This window comes from Rutidosis leptorrhynchoides, chromosome 1, assembly GCF_046630445.1.
Source record: "Rutidosis leptorrhynchoides isolate AG116_Rl617_1_P2 chromosome 1, CSIRO_AGI_Rlap_v1, whole genome shotgun sequence".
Classification (NCBI taxonomy): Eukaryota; Viridiplantae; Streptophyta; class Magnoliopsida; order Asterales; family Asteraceae; genus Rutidosis; species Rutidosis leptorrhynchoides.
This window is the reverse complement of record NC_092333.1, coordinates 562238995-562259853: the sequence shown is the minus strand read 5'-3', so window position 1 is coordinate 562259853 and position 20859 is coordinate 562238995. Positions and strand designations below refer to the sequence as shown.

The 20859-nt window shown below is 34.5% G+C and overlaps 2 protein-coding genes across 2 annotated transcripts; both read left to right on the top strand.

Annotated features, from left to right (window-relative positions):
• The first annotated feature begins 14278 nt into the window (after window positions 1–14278).
• Window positions 14279–15349, top strand: LOC139844252 (uncharacterized). Its single transcript, XM_071834474.1, has one exon. The coding sequence runs from the start codon at window positions 14279–14281 to the stop codon at window positions 15347–15349; it is 1071 nt and encodes a 356-aa protein (XP_071690575.1).
• A 1138-nt stretch (window positions 15350–16487) lies between these two features.
• On the top strand, window positions 16488–20379 carry LOC139881148 (uncharacterized). The gene is made up of 2 exons (XM_071865667.1): window positions 16488–18614; window positions 19769–20379. The coding sequence occupies exons 1-2, from the start codon at window positions 16563–16565 to the stop codon at window positions 20192–20194; spliced, it is 2478 nt and encodes an 825-aa protein (XP_071721768.1). The 5' UTR covers window positions 16488–16562; the 3' UTR covers window positions 20195–20379.
• Window positions 20380–20859: the final 480 nt, after the last annotated feature.

Sequence of the window (20859 nt, the reverse complement as noted above, 5' to 3'; positions counted from 1 at the left end):
AGTTAATATTCCTTATTATTGTATGTGTCCAAATTACTTATTTAAACAAACACTTTACCATTAATTCCGAATACCGTTAAACATGAACAATTTCCCAAATCAACGTGGACCTCACAACAGAGACTCGTAATAATATTATAATCCTTAAGGGACTCAATAAATATCTTTTAATTCAATCGTTTGGCATAATCTTTTAACTCCGTAGTTAAATATATCAATCAGATAATCAAACCAATAAGGTTAATGCACAGTATCATTTTCATAACACTTTGTTACATTTTCAAGTTATAGTATATATATGTATCTATTTACATATAATTGTTCGCGAATCGTTGAGAACAATCGAAGGGTATTTGAATAGTTCAAGAATTTTGAGATTCAACTTTACAGACTTTGCTTATCGTGTCGGAAACGTTAAAGATTAAGTTTAAATTTGGTCATAAATTTCCGGGTCATCACATAAATGCAAGATATCTTAGAGATATGCAAAATCTCTACAAGATATATATTGTGACAATAGAATCCATTTAATTAGATTGCACTAATATTTTAACAAAGGACATATATAATTAACAACTATCTGATCTGATGATTGTAATTGTAATTGTAATTGTAATCTGTATTATATTAAACCCATCATAACGTGTTTATAAATACTTTAACAATTTTTACCAAATAAGAGCTTAATGATAAAACAATTAATAGTAGTTTATTTATTTGATGATATTGGGAAAAGAAGTGTCCCCTTTACTATTTTGTTAAATAATTTATATAAACATAAATATGTTATAATTTAGTAGTTTATAACTACTTGTAATACCTATTTTGAAGAAATATGAAAGAAGAAAGAAGATAATAGATTCTTATTCAAGAATGGTGTACCTACTGATTACAATCGATAACATACTTATAGTACAATAATTCACTGTGCAGTTAGGTGGAACAGTAATATCCGTGATCCACCAAATATATTGATTCACCAAATTTTACTTTATCAAAAGTGTCGGCCACTACACCATGACACTTGACTTATAAAACTCCTCCTTGGACGACAATTTTGTTTCACTAGAGATCAACTACAAGTTACTGCCTCGTTAAAAACCTTGCTAAAGAAAAACCCAGTGGGATAAAAACTTTAGCCAAGGGAAAAAGAGTGCAGCATAGAGTTAACTCCCCCTCAAGTAGACATCGCTGAGTCGTCACATCTTTTGATCTCATTTTAATCTGGTTGTCTTTTATAAGATCTTGAGTATATGAGAAGAATCTAGGAGGTATGTGTTTTGTTCAGTCACTTTTGATATATCCTTCTTTCATCTGTGCTATGCAAGCTGCATTATATTCATAGATAGTTGTTGAACTTTTATCGTGTTCTAGTCCACAAGAATCAATAATGAGTTGTGTCATTGATCTTAACCAAAAACATTCCCGAGTGGCTTCATGTAATGCAATCACTTCGGAATAATTTGATGATGTTGCAACAAGTGTTGTTTTTGAGAACGCCATGATTTTGTGGTACCTCCATTTAGGAATACATATTGAGTTTGAGATTTATCTTTATGAGAATTTGATGAATGACCTGCATATACATAATCAACCAAATTTTGGTTTGAAGCGTTAGAATAAAATAATTTTAAATCGGCAGTTCCTCAAGGGTATCAAAATATGTGTTTGATCCTGTTCCATTGTCATTTGGTAGAAGTTGAGCTGAATCTTGCCAACAAATTAACTGCAAGAGAAATTTCAGGTCTTGTACAATTTATAAGATACATAAGAACCTCAATTGCACTAAAAATGGAACTTTCGATCTGTTAAGATTTTCATGATCTTCGCAGGGATGAAATAGATCAGTGTCAATATTGAGTGATCTAACAACAATGAGTTTGTCTTTAAAAAAATGTTTTAAAATCTTTTCGGTATAAGTTGTTTGATGTACAAGTAAACCATTAGGCATATGCTCAATTTGCAATTCAAGGTAATACTTGTTTTTTCAAGATCTTTCATTTCAAAATAATTCTTTAGAAGTTGAATGATTTCATAGATCTCTTTATTTGTTCATATGATGTTAAGAACATTGACATAAATAACTACGATATATATCTGATCATTGTTTTTCATAATAAAAACACATGTGCAAATAATTTTACATGTATACACTTTTCTTATCAAGTAATCACTTAATCAGTTATACCACATACGTCCCGATTGTATAGACCAATATAAAAATCTTTGTGATTTAATAGAATACATTCCCTTGGGTTTTGCATTAGATGCTTATGATACCTTAAACCCTTCAGGTATATTCATGTATATCACTATCAAGTGATCCATACAGATAAGTAGTTACAACATCCATGAAATGCATTTAAGTAACTACCAGGTTGATTAAGTATCTAATAAGTAATTGTATCCATTACAGGAGGATAAGTTTTCCTCATAATTCATTTCCGGTCTTTGTGGGAAATCTTGAGTTACAAGTCTAGTTTTGCCTTGTAACTTCATTTGTACATTTCTTTTTCGGATAAAAACTCATTTGTATCTCATACGTTTCACATCTTTAAAAGTGATAACGATTGATCCGAAAACTTTTCTTTTATTGAGCGATTCTAATTCAGCTCGTATTGCTCCTTTTCATTGAGCTCAATCATGTCTATTTTGATATTCAATGACAGATTTTGGTTCTAGATCATCATCTTTATTCATGATGTCATTGTAATATTATATGAAAATATCTCATCAAGATTTTTCATTTCATTTCGGTTCCATAATATTGCATAATTTATCGCAATTTATGTATTTACATTTATCAATATCCTCTGTAGAAGGAATATTGATTTGTGGTTCTTCTTGAACACTTTCTTTTATCTCATTATCAGCTGATTTTATTTTTCGAGAATTTTTTATCTTCGGAACCAATTGATCTTCCACGTTTGATGCGTGGCAAAGACTCAACAGTGACATTATTGCCAGCTTTTGGAATTTCAGTTCGAGCTGGAGTATTTACTGCTGGTATATATGATTTAGTCACTCTTTTTTATATCTGTAAATGCATCAGGTAATTGATTTACAAGTTCTTGCATATGCATTATTTTTTAACTTTCATTTCGCATTCTTTTGTGCGAGGATAAAATACATTAATTGATGTTCATACCATGAAATATCAAAATGGTCCACATGATGGATGAATTGGTCCATATATATCCTTTTCACCATATGCGCTTTTTAATCATATGTGCTGCGCTTTTCATCATATGCGCTTTTTAATCATATGCGCTGCGCTTTTCATCATATGCGCTTTTCATCATATGCGCTTTTAATCATATGCGCTGCGATTTTCATCATATGAGCTTTTCATCATATGCGCTTTTAATCATATGCGCTTTTGTGACGATCGCTCCAAATCCATATGGACGAACACGTCATTCATTGATTTCATTGCGAGGTATTTGACCTCTATGTGATACATTTTGTAACATTGTATTCGTTTGAAAAGGTATTTCATAAATGAATATATAAATTCCAGGTTTTTAACATCTGATGATTTCTACGTATAGACAATCACCATTTAATGGTTTACAATAATACATCTGTTGACAATACAGTCAAAATAAGATACATGGTAATGGTTTGGTGAATGCAAGTTTCTTGTATATAGCATGTATGACTCCAAGCACATATCTTGTATCACGTATAAGCAAACAGCGGAAGACTTCTAGAATCCTGAGAATAAACATGCTTCAAGTGTCAACACAAAGGTTGGTGAGTTCATAGTTTTAATATTACACATAATCCGTATATCAATGTGGATTACAAAAGTTCAGTTGTTTTATTTAAAACGTTATCAATAGGTTTTACATAAAAGGTGGATCACAAGATTTCAGTTGTTTCATCCGAAACGTTTATCAATCGGTTCTACAAAATTGAGCACCCTGGTAACTAAACTTTAACGTATATATAATTTGTACCCTTTGTATAATCATCTTAATAATACACGCAAACCAACGTGTACGCTTCTCAAATAGCATACGTCCGTTAAAAGGCTAGCGCTCTAGCTCGGACGGGGATGTCAAGCCCTATGGATCCATATATAACTACTCACGCCCACCAGTTCTTATAACCGGCAGTTACTAGTTACCAAAGCTAAGGGATTTTCGGTTCAAACTCAGTGTAGAATTTAGTATGTACTTGTATCCATTGCGTTTAAAATAAAGTGCATGTATTCTCAGCCCAAAAATATAGATTGCAAAAGCAATTAAAAAGGGAGCAATGAAACTCACGCATATAAATATTGTATATCGGTTAATAAAGCATTTGCATGTATTCTCAGCCCAAAAATATATTGAGTAAAAGGGATCATATGAAACTCACACAAATCAGTTTTAGTTTTTGTATTCATTTCATAAAACAGCGCATGTATTCTCAGCCCAAAAATATATTGAGTAAAAGGGATCATATGAAACTCACTGTTTAATATTGATATACAATATTGTAGGAAAGCATGTAGACGCATCGGAGATAATAAACACGAGGTTTGATTCACAAAAATACCCCCGAACATTACCCATAACCTCCTTGGCAATAACCCATATTTTCCTTAGCTCTAGCTCGCTCGGAAACTCGTTTTGAAAATTACTTGGACAGTACTCCGTCGTAATATTTTATGTACATTATTATTTTTGTATCGCAAAAATAATAATACTAATAATAAGATTAATAATAATCTTAATAATAATAATAATAATAATAATAATAATAATAATAATAATAATAATAATAATAATAATAATAAATATTATACGGAGCAATATATATTTGTGTATGTGTGTTTTGATTTTTCATTCGAGCAAAACACCTGAATTTATAGTACCTGGCCTGGAATCTGGAGTCATGCGACTCGCATGGAAATGGCCTTCTGGCCATGCGACTCGCATGAGGACCAGGGACAGCTCACATTGTTTTGGCCTCTAGTTTATCGACATATTTTAATATAATATTTATAATATATAATAATTTATATAATTAATTATATATTATATTAAATTCACGTGCATAGTTGATTTGTAATTTTAGTTCCGATAAGTCGTACGTCATCACTCGACTTATGTCCCGGTTCTGGTTTTTCGAACGTCCTATCGTATACTGAGAAAACTTGTACTTTACGTTTCGTGAATCGTACCTTTGTCAAAATATAGTCTTAAATCATCCATAAACTATACCACTCAAGGTATAACTTATACATTTAAGTGTTTTGGTCATTTACTTCATATCAAAAATGGTTACTGTAGCAAAGTTACTGTAGCAAAGTTACTGTTTACTGTAGCAATTCACTGTAGCAAAGTCAATTTCACTGTAGCAAATAGTGATTTTCGAAAACACTGTAGCATTTTGGGTACTGTAGCAATTTGAAAATACTGTAGCAAATTAGTGTTTTACTGGTTCATCTTAAATGATTTAGTTAACTTATCTAAATATCAATCGAATTAATAAACGAATGTTACTATCGTTTACTAAATAACTTGAAATTATATATATGTATATATCTTTTTAATATATAAATCAGTTTTTAAATACACATTGAAAGTTATATATAAATAAATTTTAATAATAAATATTTCAACTTATCATATATATTCAAATAGATATTTAAACCAATAAGTTTAATGTACGGTATCAAACAATTAATACATTGTTACCTTTTCAAGTTATAGTATATATGTATCTATTTACATATAATTGTTCGCGAATCGTCGAAAACAACCGAAGGGTATTTAAATATATAAAAGTAGTTCAAAAATTTTGAGATTCAGTTTTACAGACTTTGCTTATCGTGTCGAAAATGTTAATCATACAAAGATTAAGTTTAAATTTGGTCAGAAATTTCCGGGTCATCACAGCTTTTCATCATATGCGCTTTTAATCATATGCGCTGCGCTTTTCATCATATGCGCTTTTTATCATATGCGCTTTTCATCATAGGTATTTCTCATTTTCGATTATCATTGACTGATAATCATATCCATTATGATATATATCAGAGAAACTTATCAAATTTCTCTTTGATTTGGGAGAAAACAAAGAATTGTTTATCAGAAAATTCGTACCATTTGGTAATATGATTCCGTTCCTTATATCAAGTTTGCAAGAACTGATATAGTATTTATAATTTCTTCATTTGATTTAAATCAATGAAATATTTCTTAGATTTGATCATAGTGTGTATGTTACCACTATCTGCAATACATAGGTCTTTACCATTTAATTGATGTTGTATTCCACCAGGATTCATACTAAAACTTCAAATAAGATAAGCAAATAATGAGTTATATTTCAGCAAGATAATCAAATTATATTACCATACGATATTTTGTAGTAAAAATATGCATACGACGGAACTGAACAATGCAGGGTTGGCTTCGGATTCACGAACCTTAAGGAAATAGCTAAAAATATAGTGTCGCAGCTCGGGCTCGAACTCACGACCTCTCGTTAACCCACAACACCCTTAACCACTCGTCTATCCTTGTTTTTCTTAAATTACATGAATCTAATATCTAATAAACCAATATTTCTGTTTCCTTCTTCTAAACCTATCCATCATCATCTAACACCAAAATCATCATAATATTTATCATAATCACGATCATATTATCATAATCATATCTTCATTTTATTTCCATCATCGTAACATCGCGACTGTATCACCCTCATTCATTTATATTGCCATCGGTTTTATCATTTAACTTCATTGTCCACTATTTATTGTTTTCCCCATAACCATTTTATTCATCTTATAAACACAAAATGATTTGTTACAAGCCTACTTATCATAACCCAATACTTGATAGGCTCAAGATGCAAAACTCTTATAGCTAGTGGCGAAGCCAGGATTCCGGATGGATGGTGTCATAATATAATATTAAAACGTACAATTCTAAAAATAGATCAAACTTTTTTTGAACAACAGTTAAGATTCACTGACCGAGGTCCAAATATGATGTCATAACCCACCCACCCGATCATTTTCCTGGTACGAACCATTACAGTTCTATAGCCCCTCGGGAGAAAATACTCACGACGAATCCATACGAGCATGGTAAACCCCCTCAGGTGAGGTTTAAATACATAGTCGTGTAAAACCTCCGAGGCGCATTAAATGGGCGGGTAACTACAAAGGAAATATTTTTTTGCAGCACATGAGAGTCAGAATTTCTAACCTCCTTGATGGAAAATCAGGTTACCATCAATGTACCAACATCTTAAGGTTAAGAAAAAGAGATTAATTGACAAACTCTGACTAATATATGATATAAACTAGACAACTAGTTCGAACTAAATTAAGTATAAAATCTAAAAAGCAATAAACCTTAAATTTATGTAGTGCAAAATGGTAAATAAGAAATACAACGAAAATTATCTCAACCTAAATATAACAAAACGAAAATTATCTCAACTGAAATATAACAAATTAAATTGTAGGTATCGGATCTCTACTGATGTGATGAATAGGGTAGCTTAATTTTCTCAAATGCATTAATTAAATTATATTAAAGGGTTGTACATTAATTATAATTATAACGTTCATAATTTCAATTCACCGCCCAAGTACATCACTATAATCTAAGGGCATGTTTGGTTGGGGGTATTAGAGATAAAGGAATGGGTTTCATAATCATTAAGGTTGCCTGGTTATTACTAATGGGAATGTCCATTGGCTTAAACTAATTAATGGAGCATTAACCACTAAATTGAGGGGAACGCCCATTACCCCGTAATTTCTAGCAAATCCCACGTTCTTTTTCAATTTCCTCTTCTTCTTTTTTTTTTTTTTTTTTTTTTTTTCCTCTCTCATACTTTCCTTCAACATTTCTCTAGTATTATCACTTGTACAAAAAAACTATCTTTCGATTCTTTTTCAGTTAACATATTTTTGTAGAAAATAGTTAAGTAAAATTTTATACTCCGTAATTTTATAACTTTAACAACAAAAACTTCAAATGCTTATATACATAGATATGTAATTGTATATTATTATTATTATTATTTTGGAAAAGCAGCAGTATTATATATTATTATATATCAAGTATATTATAGGCAGCGGCGGAGACAAGGGGGGACAGGGTGGTGCTCAGCCACCCCCAACAACTAAAATTTAACTATTATTATTCACTAATTTTATTTCAAGTTATATTAGTTTGGGATGATTTAATGTTAGAAAATACTCCGTGATTTAAAAAAAAAATACTCTGTAATTGTTATGGTTTTTGTTTCTTTTATTCAGTAACATAATATTTATCGGCACTATCGTTCAAAAGATGTGATCACGTTCCCTTTGTTATTAGTTACGATTTATAAATAATTCGAGCCCCCCTTATCTTGAATTTCTGGCTTCGCCTCTGATTATAGGTTGATGCTAAAAGATTATGATTATATGTATATAACTGTTAATTTACGTACATGATATTATTACTAATTCTACCTCAACAAAGATAATTTTACAGTGCCATATTAATTTAATATACCAAGCAACAACAAAGATAAAGGGTATAATATGCTATAAAGATTCCATTCCTTTAGTATTCCCTTTACCTTTCCCATTCCTATTCACCAATTCGAACCAAGCGCACCCTAACTATCATCATCATATTCCTAACGTCGACATCATGATCCTTATCATAACCATGATCCTCGTGTACCATCATTATTTACGAATCACGTGTTGTTATTATACCCCTACACTAATCAATATTGTCGCTCCATAATAATTCTTATTGCAAATCTATTTAAACGTCCCAATTTAAAATGTTTAGATCACATACGTCCAAACAATAAAGAATGGTGTATGGTCCATATTATTGTTTTAATAGAAAGCATAAACCGAAAAATCTATTCACTTTATCATCACCTTTATCAAGTGGGGTTTTTGTTTAATGTTTGTCTGCCATCAATAGAAAAAGTATGTAATGTAATGGTGGCTACTTTGTCTTCATAATTCAATTTATTCAAACGTGATTAATTAAACAAAGCTCAAATTTCTTTATCAAGTGGGGTTATTGGGTGAGTATACGTCGGCCACAAAGAGGAGAAAGTTCTCGTAAAAATAGCTTACCCTATAATACTATCCACAGAGTTGTTGATTTATATTCCTAGTGGTGGTTTGGTATACACAATAGAAATAGTTTACGCCATTGTTTTGTGGTGGTTTCTATGTTTTTAAATGGTGTTCTTGTTTCAATTATAAAACGGAAACAGAAAGCTAATGGGTTTCGATGGTCTTGGTTGAGGTGGTTAATATGGTTCTCGAGTTAGAATTGTAGAAAGAGAGAGATGAAATAATGGTTCATTACATTTAGTCATATAGCAACAGGAGCTCCAGTAGTGACCGAATTGATGATGGTTTTTGGTTGGTTTTTGACTGCAACATGGTGAGGGTTTTGAATGATATTTAAACTGTGAAACAAGAACAGAAGAGTAGCAGGGTTGTGACTTTGTGGTGGTCTTCGGTTCGAAAGAACAAGGAAATGAAGATGGTGATTTTGTATTTGAGAGAGGATATAGGTATGTATATCTTAATATCTCCCTTTTTTTTAACTATCCCTCTCAAAACAGGTTCATTTTATGATCGTTGTAAAGTCTTGGTTTTCTTGTTAATTAATTAATTCAAAGTAATTTAAATTTAAATAACGTCAACAATTTTTGGAATACCTAATGAGTATAACTTAGTGATGGAAGAATCCAAGCTCATAACTTCTTGATGAGAAGACACATCGGAGGTTTCAGAATCTTCCGACGGTTTCAGCGGCGGAGGACGGTGGCTAGCAGAAATCTTGAGAGGTGGAAGTGGTGGTTGAGCAACTCGAAGAATCATCTTAATTATACGTAGCTCTTCGTGCTAATAACGTGTTATAATTTAGTAGTTTATAACTACTTGTAATACCTATTTTGAAGAAATATGAAAGAAGAAAGAAGATAGTAGATTCTTATTCAAGAATGGTGTACCTACTGATTACAATCGATAACATACTTATAGTACAATAATTCACTGTGCAGTTAGGTGGAACAGTAATATCCGTGATCCACCAAATATATTGATTCACCAAATTTTACTTTATCAAAAGTGTCGGCCACTACACCATGACACTTGACTTATAACAAAATATACATTATATAATTATAATATAAAAAATAATTGTACATATCGATTATCAGACACTTTCTAACTGACAATTATCAAATTGTACAATAAAATAAAATAATGGTTGTCGTTAGTAAAATTTAAAAAGTATGTAGTATTTATAGTTTTTATTTATAATTTTGTAATTTTAAATTTTATTTATAATAATAATCGATCGATAATTCATCCAGTAATAGAAAAAGTGGTGTAGATAATGCATTAATTCACTTGAATGGATGGCTCAAAAGGAGGAAACTTTTTTGTTTAAAAAGAGGACGCAACACGAACCGTACACTCCAAGGGATGATGAGGATGTGGCACACCCATCCCACACCACACCCACTTGCTGTCACAAAACCAGACTTGTTACATAGCCTAACCGCACCCTTGCAAGCCATCACATAACCATTACCTAACCATCCACGTCATTAAATTAACTCAAAAATCAAACTTTATCGATTCAAATTTTAATCACTTTATTGTTGGTAAATCTGTCTACATTATCTTCAATACCAACCATAATGCCCTTTGATTGAATAGCTTAAATTTAACACCTTTTTTTTTTTTTTGAAAGGCGGCAATTTTTATTGATATCTCAAATTTACAACTCGGTTACATATATCTTGCATACACAACGCGCCAAATGAGATTCGCACCTTAGTTAACTAAACAAGGTGTTAAGCTAACAACGAGAGTTATACTAAAAACACATGAGGATTGTGAATCCAATTATGCCAATCGATGCTTCTTTTCCTACACCGCTTCGCAATCCACTCGAACGACTTAACTTGTATTTCACATAGCGCAACCGGAACACTCCAAACTTTATTTGAGAATGTTTTTTGGTTCCGATTCCACCAAATTAGATACCCGCAAGTCCAAGTTACCGCTTGCCATATTTTGGATCCCAAATCCGACATTGCTACAGGAGAAGAGCCTTGAAAGATTTCGATGACGCTTAACGAGGGTATCCTATTTATACCCCACCATTCGCATACCTTAGTCCAAATTTCGAATGCAACCTTGCAAAAGATTAGCGTGTGGTCAACCGATTCCACAGCATCGTCGCAAATCTTACACCGGACACTATGTAAGTCGATCCCACGCTTATCTAGTTCCACTAACGAAGGTAATCTTTTTTTTCTCGCTTTCCACACGAACACCTCAACCTTTTTTGGGATAAGATCATTTCGCAAACTTTCAAACACGTTCGTACCTTGGTGTAGATTCTTCAGATCAATCAACTTTGAGAGCTTATTAGTCGTAAATATTCCATTGCTTGATAACCCCCAACGCCATGAGTCAGACTTTGATGGCGAAAGGGACACTTTGGAAATCAACGAACAGAGCTCATTAAATTCGGATAATGTACGACCCGAAGGCATCCGCACCCATTCCCAGCACCCTGCCGTCTGATTCTCGACCACTTTTACCCGTGAGTTGACAGCCGCATCACCATCTCTTTCTAGCCTAAACAGTCTCTTGAACTTTGACTTGAAAGGTTCGTTGCTTGCCCATGAATCATTCCAAAACGATGTAGTAGCCCCGTCTCCCAATGTTCTGATGAAAGACTTGGAGAAGGCAACACCTGTGTCATCAATTATAGAACCTGCTTTGACAATATGTGACCAAGTAGAGTTATATGAAAAACAGTTTTTTGCATTACAAGAGTCCAAACCACCCGAAGTTTCATATAAGCTCGAGATGACCTTGACCCACAAGGAGTCGGATTCAGTTTTAAACCTCCACCACCACTTGCCGATCAAGGCCAAATTTTTACTTTTTAGAGAGCCCAAATTTAAACCCCCCAACCCATAAGGTAAAAGAACCTCATCCCACTTTACCCAAGCAATTTTTGAATCTTTCCCCGTCCCGCCCCAAAAAAATGAACGCCTCACACTCTCGAGTTTATTAATCACACAAGACGGGGCACGGAAAAGCGAGAAGAAATACAACGGAAGACTATTAAGCACCGATTTAACAAGGGTCAAGCGCCCACCAAATGACACCTAGCGTGCCTTCCAATCCGAAAGACGTTTCTCGAATTTCTCAAATACCGGCTTCCAATATTTCATCTTTAACATATTAGCCCCAATCGGAAGACCTAGGTATGTGAATGGGAATGAGCCAATATTGCACCCGAGGAGCTTAGCCATATTTTCAGCCTCCTGCTTTTCAACCCCCAACCCGAATAAGTTGCTCTTTTTGTAGTTTACTTTAAGCCCCGACGTTAACTCGAAACATTTGAGGAGTTTCATTAGGTTCCGAAGGTTTTGTGTACTCCACTCACCGAAATAAATCATGTCGTCCGCGTATTGTAGATGAGAGATGCATACTTTATCTTTACCTACTTCAACCCCCGCGAACATTCTGTTATTCACCGCTGATTTTGTTAATGCGTTTAAACCCTCTGCTGCTAAAATGAAAAGGAAGGGGGATAGGGGATCCCCTTGACGCACACCTCTACCCAATTTAAACTCCTCCGTTGGCGAGCCATTAACGAGAATAGAGATAGTAGCCGACCTTAGACATTCGAGAATCCATTTTCTCCATTTTACCCCGAACCCCAAGTATTCCATTACCTCCAATAAGAACTCCCAACATAAAGAGTCGAACGCCTTCTCGAAGTCGACTTTGAAGACAAGACTTTTATTATGTTTATGTTTCAAGTACTCTACAGTCTCGTTTGCAATGAGAGCCCCGTCAAGGATGTTACGACCCTTTATGAACGCACTCTGCTCGTAACCAACTAGTTTAGGGACAACTTTCCTAAGTCGATTTGAAAGCAATTTTGCTACGATTTTATAGTAGCTTCCAATTAGACTTATCGGACGATACTCATTAAGGCTTGTTGGATCCGCAACTTTGGGCACGAGGGTGATGAATGAAGCATTACACCCCTTGGAGAATTCCCCCTTTTCCCAAAAAAACTGAATTGCGTTTATGAGATCACTTTTGATAGTATCCCAATATTTTTTGTAAAAATTAAGATTAAACCCGTCCGGACCCGGCGCTTTTGAACCCCCACAATCCTTGACTGCGTCCCAAATTTCATTTTCGATAAAAGGGAGTTCTAATTGATCGGCTTCAGTGTTAGACAAATGAGATGTACCCAATTCGAAGTTCTGACCAGGCCCACCCCGAACGTCTGATGGTGCAGATGCAATGGAATTCGGCCCAACTGTATCATTTGGCCCAACATTCCCAACCCAATTAATTACCCTTGGCCTTAACGAGTTATTTGACTCGAAAATGCGTTGAAAATTCGAAAAAATTGCTGTTTTGACCTCAGTGGGATTTTCATTCCATAGACCATTTATGTTGAGACCACGAATGTTACACTTGTTGTATTTTCTCTTGATTGTCGCGTGAAAAAATTTTGAATTCTCGTCTCCTTCAAGTATCCATCGGTTACTAATGATGTTACTTCAAATGGGCCCCCCCCACGACAGAAAGATTGCAACGGTTGAGTCGGTGGGTAATCATAACATTGCACTAGAGATTCCAAAACAGAACAGTGGGCCTGAAAAAAACTCGGCCCAAATGATAGATGGGCAATTTACAGATGTAAGTGACTCTGATGGTGGGCCGAACTATTCTCCGGAAGTAACACAAAAGTGTGGATCCAGGAAGTGTGATGTAAAAAGCCCATCTTATAACTTAAATTGCAATACGGAGTCAACATCAAACTTTAATAAAAAGGACGGGTACATTAAATCAAAAAAAGGAAAATCACTTAGTGCTCATCGCTCCAGGACATCTTCATCGACACAATTAGGATCTAGGGCATCTGAAATCTCGTTCTGTAATAATTGCTACTGGAAAGCAATCGGGAATTGCAAAGCCTCTTCGCGTATTATGAGAATGAAAAGCATGGCGAGAAGAGGAATCAATTTGAAAGATTCTCACAAATGCAAGGCTTGCGGAGTGAAAGGGAAAAAGAGGATGAGAGGCTCAAAATCGCAGAATTCAAGTGGCACAGCTAAGAATCAGTTCTGCACAATCGATAGCGAAGAGATCAAGGAGTATGGACAACAAATCGGGCTGAGGTGGAACACCCTCAACCCTCAGTAAGTCTCTGTATTCCTCTCGTTTTGTCTGATTTTTTTAATGAAGATTCTTAGTCTCAACGTTCGCGGGCTCGGGGTAACAGGGAAATTCAGTTGGGTTAAAAATCTTAGTTTTTGTGAGAAAGTAGATGTACTGGCACTTCAAGAGACAAGATGTAAGTTTTTAAATGAGCGGTGGGTGTATAACTTATGGGGTAATAATGATTGCGGTTATGTCCAAAAGGAGGCGGTGGGAAAATCTGGTGGATTACTTCTGATATGGGATAGTAAAAGCTTCATAGCAACGGCTAATTTGTGTAGTGAGTTTTTTGTCGCTGTTCGGGGTAATTGGATTGTTTCAGGCAAAGAATCGATTATTGTTTGTGTGTACGGGCCTCATAAGGATGTGACGAAAAAATTAATGTGGGATCAACTGAATAGTCTGGTAAACGAAGTCGATACGGCTTGGGTTTTATGCGGGAATTTTAATGAAGTTCGTGAAAGCTCAGATAGATTAAATTGTACATTCCATCAACATAGAGCGGCACGTTTCAATGAGTTTATCTCGAGGAATAATCTAATTGAAATCCCGATAATTGGTAGAAAGTTTACGAGAATAAGTGACGATGGTGCTAAGTTTAGCAAGCTTGATAGGTTTCTTGTGTCCGACCAATTCATAAATCTGTGGAAGGATCTCTCGGTCATCCCATTGGATAGAAATGTCTCGGATCACTGTCCGTTAGTGTTAAGAGACAAAATTATGGATTACGGTCCGAAACCCTTTAAGGTTTTTGACGAGTGGTTTAATAAGGAGGGTGCCGATGATATTGTTATTAATGCTTGGAATAAACCGATCAGCAGTGTACGCTCAGATTGCAGGTTCAGAGACCATCTTAAAAACGTCAAGTTTGCACTCAAAGATTGGAGCAAGAACACCTTTGGTAATCTTGAAAATGAGATCAATTCGCTTAAAGCAAGGGTTGAAGCATGGGAAAGTCGAGCTGAATTGGGTAATTTAAATGAGTGTGATAGAATATCTTGGATGGAGGACAGGAAATGTTGGTTAGAAAAAGAGAATGCCAAAACAAATATGTTGAAGCAATTTAACACCTTTTTAACTATGTATATATAAAAAATGTTCTGTTAAAAGAACAAGAAACATATTTTTAAACCCGATTATCGTGGATAAATAGATAATACCCACCATCAGCTTGTTGACTAAAATTTGCAGGTCACGTTGCCAAAATATAATCATTAAGACATCTGACTAGAATATCAGTTGGTATAATTTTAACATTAAATAAAATTAAGTCTACCTAAAAATCAACGTTACACCCTGTTTTACAAGTAAACTTACCTACTCTATGATTAAATTATTAAAGCCATCACCCACTATGAAATAAACATGCATACCAATACCATCAGCAAAACACAACAGTTCTCAACCTTTTGCATTTCACCTTATTTCGTTCACACGATATGAAAATTACGTATATATTACTAACGTTACCTAACTCAATAAAAAAAGGAAGAATCACTCTGACCCTATTAATAAAAATAATTTTATATTTGTTAACTCGCAACTTTTTTAATGAAGGTGATTTGACACCACTTCATTTTTACTATATACGTCTATACATAGTAGTAAAAATAATTTATATCGTCATTTAATCTTCATGAAATATTTCACTTTATTAGAGGAAGGGTAATAGTTCAAAAATTGTTTTATTGGTGTACGTTAAAAATGAGTTGGTGTAAGGATCACATCGATCCCTTTTTAAATGTAGGTATTTAAGTCGTCGTGAGCAATGTTGTAAATATAGTGATTAGTAATTTTAGAGTAACGATTATGTATATGTTCAATATTATTTTTGCATGTTAATGACGTTCCAAAAGCTATGTTTAAAGAATTCAAAAAATTAAAATACCTTTGTTTATTTTTCAAAGTTATGTAACTAATATGGTCATCAATTAGCAGCCTTAAAAGTGGCAGCAGATGAAATTATAAATTAAAAAAAAAAATTCAAGCACAGATACAAATCATTTTTTACCAACTACAATAACAAACTGTCAAACAACTTACTTTAAAGATAAACCATTTTGATAACTTTAACACATCATGAAAACAACTACTCCGTAATATAATGCTTTTGAAGCAAACAACATGACCAATTGACCATAAAAAGGAAATAACTGAAAAAGCAATCCCAAAAAGTCACATTCTTCCTCATTTAATAAGAAAATCAATACTTACACACCAAGTTCATTTTCCAAATACACATATAAATATCTCTTGTTCAACATAACAATATCTTATAAACTTCCAATTTGATCCATTCATAAATATGGATAAAAAACCATCAATACAAAACCAAGAAAGTGTTCACCTTCCAATAGATGAACTAACTGTGCAAATCAGCCAAGGTCCAGCCATTTTTGAACCACAAACTAGCATTGAAACAACAAACAGTAGCACCAATACACCATCAGGTTCAGGGCCAAGACAGATAAAGCAAGCACCTGAAAAGAGACTAACCCTGTTCGCCCTTCGGCTAGCCATTCTTGAAAAAGCAGCCACTGGGCTAGGGACACTTGGGTTCATTTGGGCCACAGTGGTTTTACTAGGTGGGTTTGCCATCACAATTGACCAAACAGATTTTTGGTTCATTACCATTATCTTATTAATCGAAGGAACACGAATCTTTAGCCGTAGCCACGAGCTCGAATGGCAGCACCAAGCCACTTGGTCACTAACCGATGCTGGAATCAATAGTTTTCGCGCAGTTAAATCACAATCACACATTTTGATCAAAACTTTTAAGTCAGTGTTTCGGGTCAACCAAACCAGTACAGCGGTTAGAGCGAGTTCACAAATAAGGAAGCTTAGGACTAAAAACTTGGAGAAGAAAAAGACTTTGACCCGAACTTGGACCAGTTCAGATGTTCCTTTACTACCATATGGTCAATGGGTGTTTTTGTCAAGAAACATTAGCAGGCTTCTTTATTGGTTACAGTTAGCATCAGCAACAGCTTGTGTGGTTCTGTCAGTTATAAAACTTGTGAAACAGAATTTTGGGGAGGTTGAAAAAGGGGATACGGACAAAAGGAACCGTAAATCGGCTTTGATTATATTCTACGCGTTGGCGTTAGCCGAAGCGCTTTTGTTTCTTTTGGAGAAAGCTTACTGGGAATGGAAAGTTATGTACATGAACTTGTTGGAAAAGGTTAACAACGAGTGCGAATTTGGGCCGGTTGGGTTGGTTAGTGTAAGGCGGTTTTTTTACGATTCGTATTCAAAATGTGTTAACGGAACTATTTTCGATGGGTTGAAAATGGATTTGGTTTCGTTCGCTATGGAACTTTTGGATTCTGACTCATCAGATGAGCAGCTTATTGGTATGAGAATACTGGAAAGTTTTACGAAAAACGCGCGGTTTTCGGAAGATACGCTTCAAAAGATTGGGATCACGATAACGGTGATAGAACGGTTGGTGGAAATGTTAAACTGGAAGGACCCGCAAGAGGAAGAGATTCGAAAATCAGCTGCTGAAATTTTAGCGAAATTGGCTGGAAAAAAACAGAATTCGCTTCGGGTTGCGGGTATACCCGGTGCGATGGAATCGATATCGAGTCTATTGCATGTTCATCGAAACCCTAGCGCCACGTCATGTGGCGAGATTTCGAAAAAAGAGATTATCGTTGATAAAGAAGATTACGGCGTGTGGACATTCAATCAATTAGGGCTTCAAATATTGAAAAAGTTAGCGCGTGATCACGACAATTGTGGCAAAATTGGAAACACGAAGGGGCTTTTACCGAAAATAATCGATTTCACGCACGCGAGTGAGAGATTGTTGAAGGATGACCGGTCAACGGATTCTCAGATTCAGACCGTGAAAAGATCGTTGCAGGTGGTGAAGATGCTGACAAGTACAACGGGTGGTACAGGCAGGCAACTTCGGGCGGAGATATCAGAGGTGGTTTTCACAATTCCGTACATACGAGATGTGTTAAGATACGGTGAAAAGCAACCGACGTTGCAGAAGCTTGGTATAGAGATAATTACGAGTTTGGCGCTGGATGCTGATGCGACGGAGAGGATAGGGGGTACAGGTGGAGTTTTGAAAGAATTATTTATTATTTTTTTTAGAGATCGAATGGTTGAAAATGGGAAGTATGTGAGAGTGGCAGCTGGAGAAGCGTTAGGGATGTTGGCGTTTGAAAGCGTGAATAATTGTCAACGGATTTTAAAACTGAAAGTTATTGAGAAGCTTGTTGATGCTTTGGATGATCCGTTGCTGCGTGTAAATGCAGCGAGGATTTTGAGAAATTTATGCATTTACAGTGGACCAGATTCGTTTCAGCAGCTAAGAAGCGTAGCCACTGCTGCACCTACTGTAAGTTATATACCCAAAGGATCCATTTATTTCTTGTCTTAATATAAATTCGAGGTGCCAAAATGGGCGGGATGGATAGGATGTCAACAGGGGCGATTTTAGTTGTAAGCCCGTGGGGTCACGGGACACCACTAGTTTGAAAATTTTTAGTAGAAATTACCTGTTAAATTGTATAGGACACCACTAAATTTAATTGGAGGACCCCGTATATTTTTCAAATTTATAATTTTTCTTTTAAATTGTACAGGACAGTACAAATTTAGCTAATCGGACCTCATATACTTTTCGAATTTGTAGTTTTTTTTAAGGTAAATTACCACTAAAATAGTATTCAAATATAATTAGTACTGAAAAAATTTTCGGGACCCCATTAAATTATAATCCTAGAATCGCCACTGGATGTCAAACGGGTTGAGTTGATCCACCATACTTTTTGGGGGATGATTCTAACACACCATTTTTTGATCCTCACACACCAATTTAAAGAAATGGAGTATTATTAGAAGAGTAAAAGGTTAAAATAGGTGTGTGAAGATCAAAAAAGGGTGTGTTAGAATCATCCCTTATACTTTTTATATAATTAATATGTTATAATATGTTGCAGTTACCATACTGTGGCAGTTATAGTCTAATTGGTGTTTTCAGTAAACTAATTAGGAGGTCTTGTGCATTTTGAGCACAAGTTGACCTACATTGTAAGAAATCGCCCATTTTACCAGTTCTAATTTGGATGAACATTTCATATAACCCATTTTGAAAAAAGTATAATCCATATCGATCCATCCACCTATAAATGGATAAAAATTGCCACTACTACTACTACTACTACAAATCATGATAACATGAGGCTGTAATAATCAGTTGAACTTAAATGAGTTAATTCGCGGGTTCTATTTCATAATGTGACAGAATAGAAAAAATGAAACATGTCAAATGGGTTAAACACCCAAACTTTAACTCATTAAAAGTATCAGAGTATTCAAAATTCTTAAATTGCCTTAATCATTTAAAAAAAAAAAACAAAAATGAACTTAACAACAGTGATCATATCTGACCCACTAAAAAAATAAACAGAAAGTTTTGTGGAAAGAACCCAGTATGAGCCAAAAAAAATTTTCTTACCCATTTTGACACGTCCTAATCTGCCATTGCAGGTACTAAGGGCAATAATGACAGAAGAAAGTAAGTTGCAGGAAGTAATGGTTGGACTAGCAGCACATGTCTTCAAATATATGACATCTAAAGAAGCCAGTGACATGTTTGCTAGGGCAGAAATACACGAGGCTGATTTAGCAACAGCGCTTGTGCATATTTTGAAGAAATATCCACAACCACAAGCCAAAACTCCAAGAATTAGAAGATATGTAGTGGAGTTGGCAATTTGCATGATGAAAGATAAACGGACAAATATACAGATTTTCAAAAATCTGGGCATGGTGGAAGAGCTCGAAGGTATTATGGAGACCACATCGGAATTGGAAAGCTTTAACACTTTTTCTGGGGCGATTGGATTGAGCAGATTCAAGATATCGATCCATTCTTTAATTGAGACGGCAATGAATTTGCTGATTGATGAGTGAACTAAATTCGAGAAGTAATTTGTTACTGTATATTCATATTCATGTACATATGTTAATTTATTTTATTTTTTTATAATTAGTGACACCTATGTTATTGGTTTGGTTTATGCCATTTCTTCCCATCTCTCTACTAGCATTTGTGAATTTAAAGGACTATATATATACATTTATGTGATTGAGTTTATAAAGGTTATAAATTATAAATGCTTCTATGTTAGGAAAATCATATAGAGTAACAACTTTTTTTAAGGTTCTGGTTTGAACTTTTCTGTTCACAGTCCAATTTATTTGAGTTTAAGTGCATAAAAAAGATTCTCAATACTGTAAATATTTATATAGCATAATGTAAGTATGCAAAGTCATATCTAACTTGTTCGTATGTTCATACGTACTATCGACGCCAACTCAAAATTATATAACTTGAATGTCTCAGGCTCTCAGTTGTTAAATCGTGTCTTCTTAATTAGTATTCATCTTTGATCACTTTGTATTCCTAATTGACCATTTCTTTTGCACTTTTTTGAGCATAACTATGTAGTGCTACACTGTTATAGGAAGAATTGCCTAAACAATGACTTGAATTACAAAATCCAATTTTTATTGATGATTTTAGAAGGTATCAGGCAGAAATTGTTGATGTGGACTATCATGTTAGACAGAAGAGA

Excerpts from the sequence above, each read along its gene's own strand:
- LOC139881148 (XM_071865667.1), top strand. The coding sequence starts at position 16,563 with ATGGATAAAAAACCATCAATACAAAACCAAGAAAGTGTTCACCTTCCA. Across the intron at positions 18,615-19,768 it reads TAGCCACTGCTGCACCTACT|GTACTAAGGGCAATAATGAC; the intron begins GTAAGTTATATA and ends CTGCCATTGCAG.
- LOC139844252 (XM_071834474.1), top strand. The coding sequence starts at position 14,279 with ATGAAGATTCTTAGTCTCAACGTTCGCGGGCTCGGGGTAACAGGGAAA.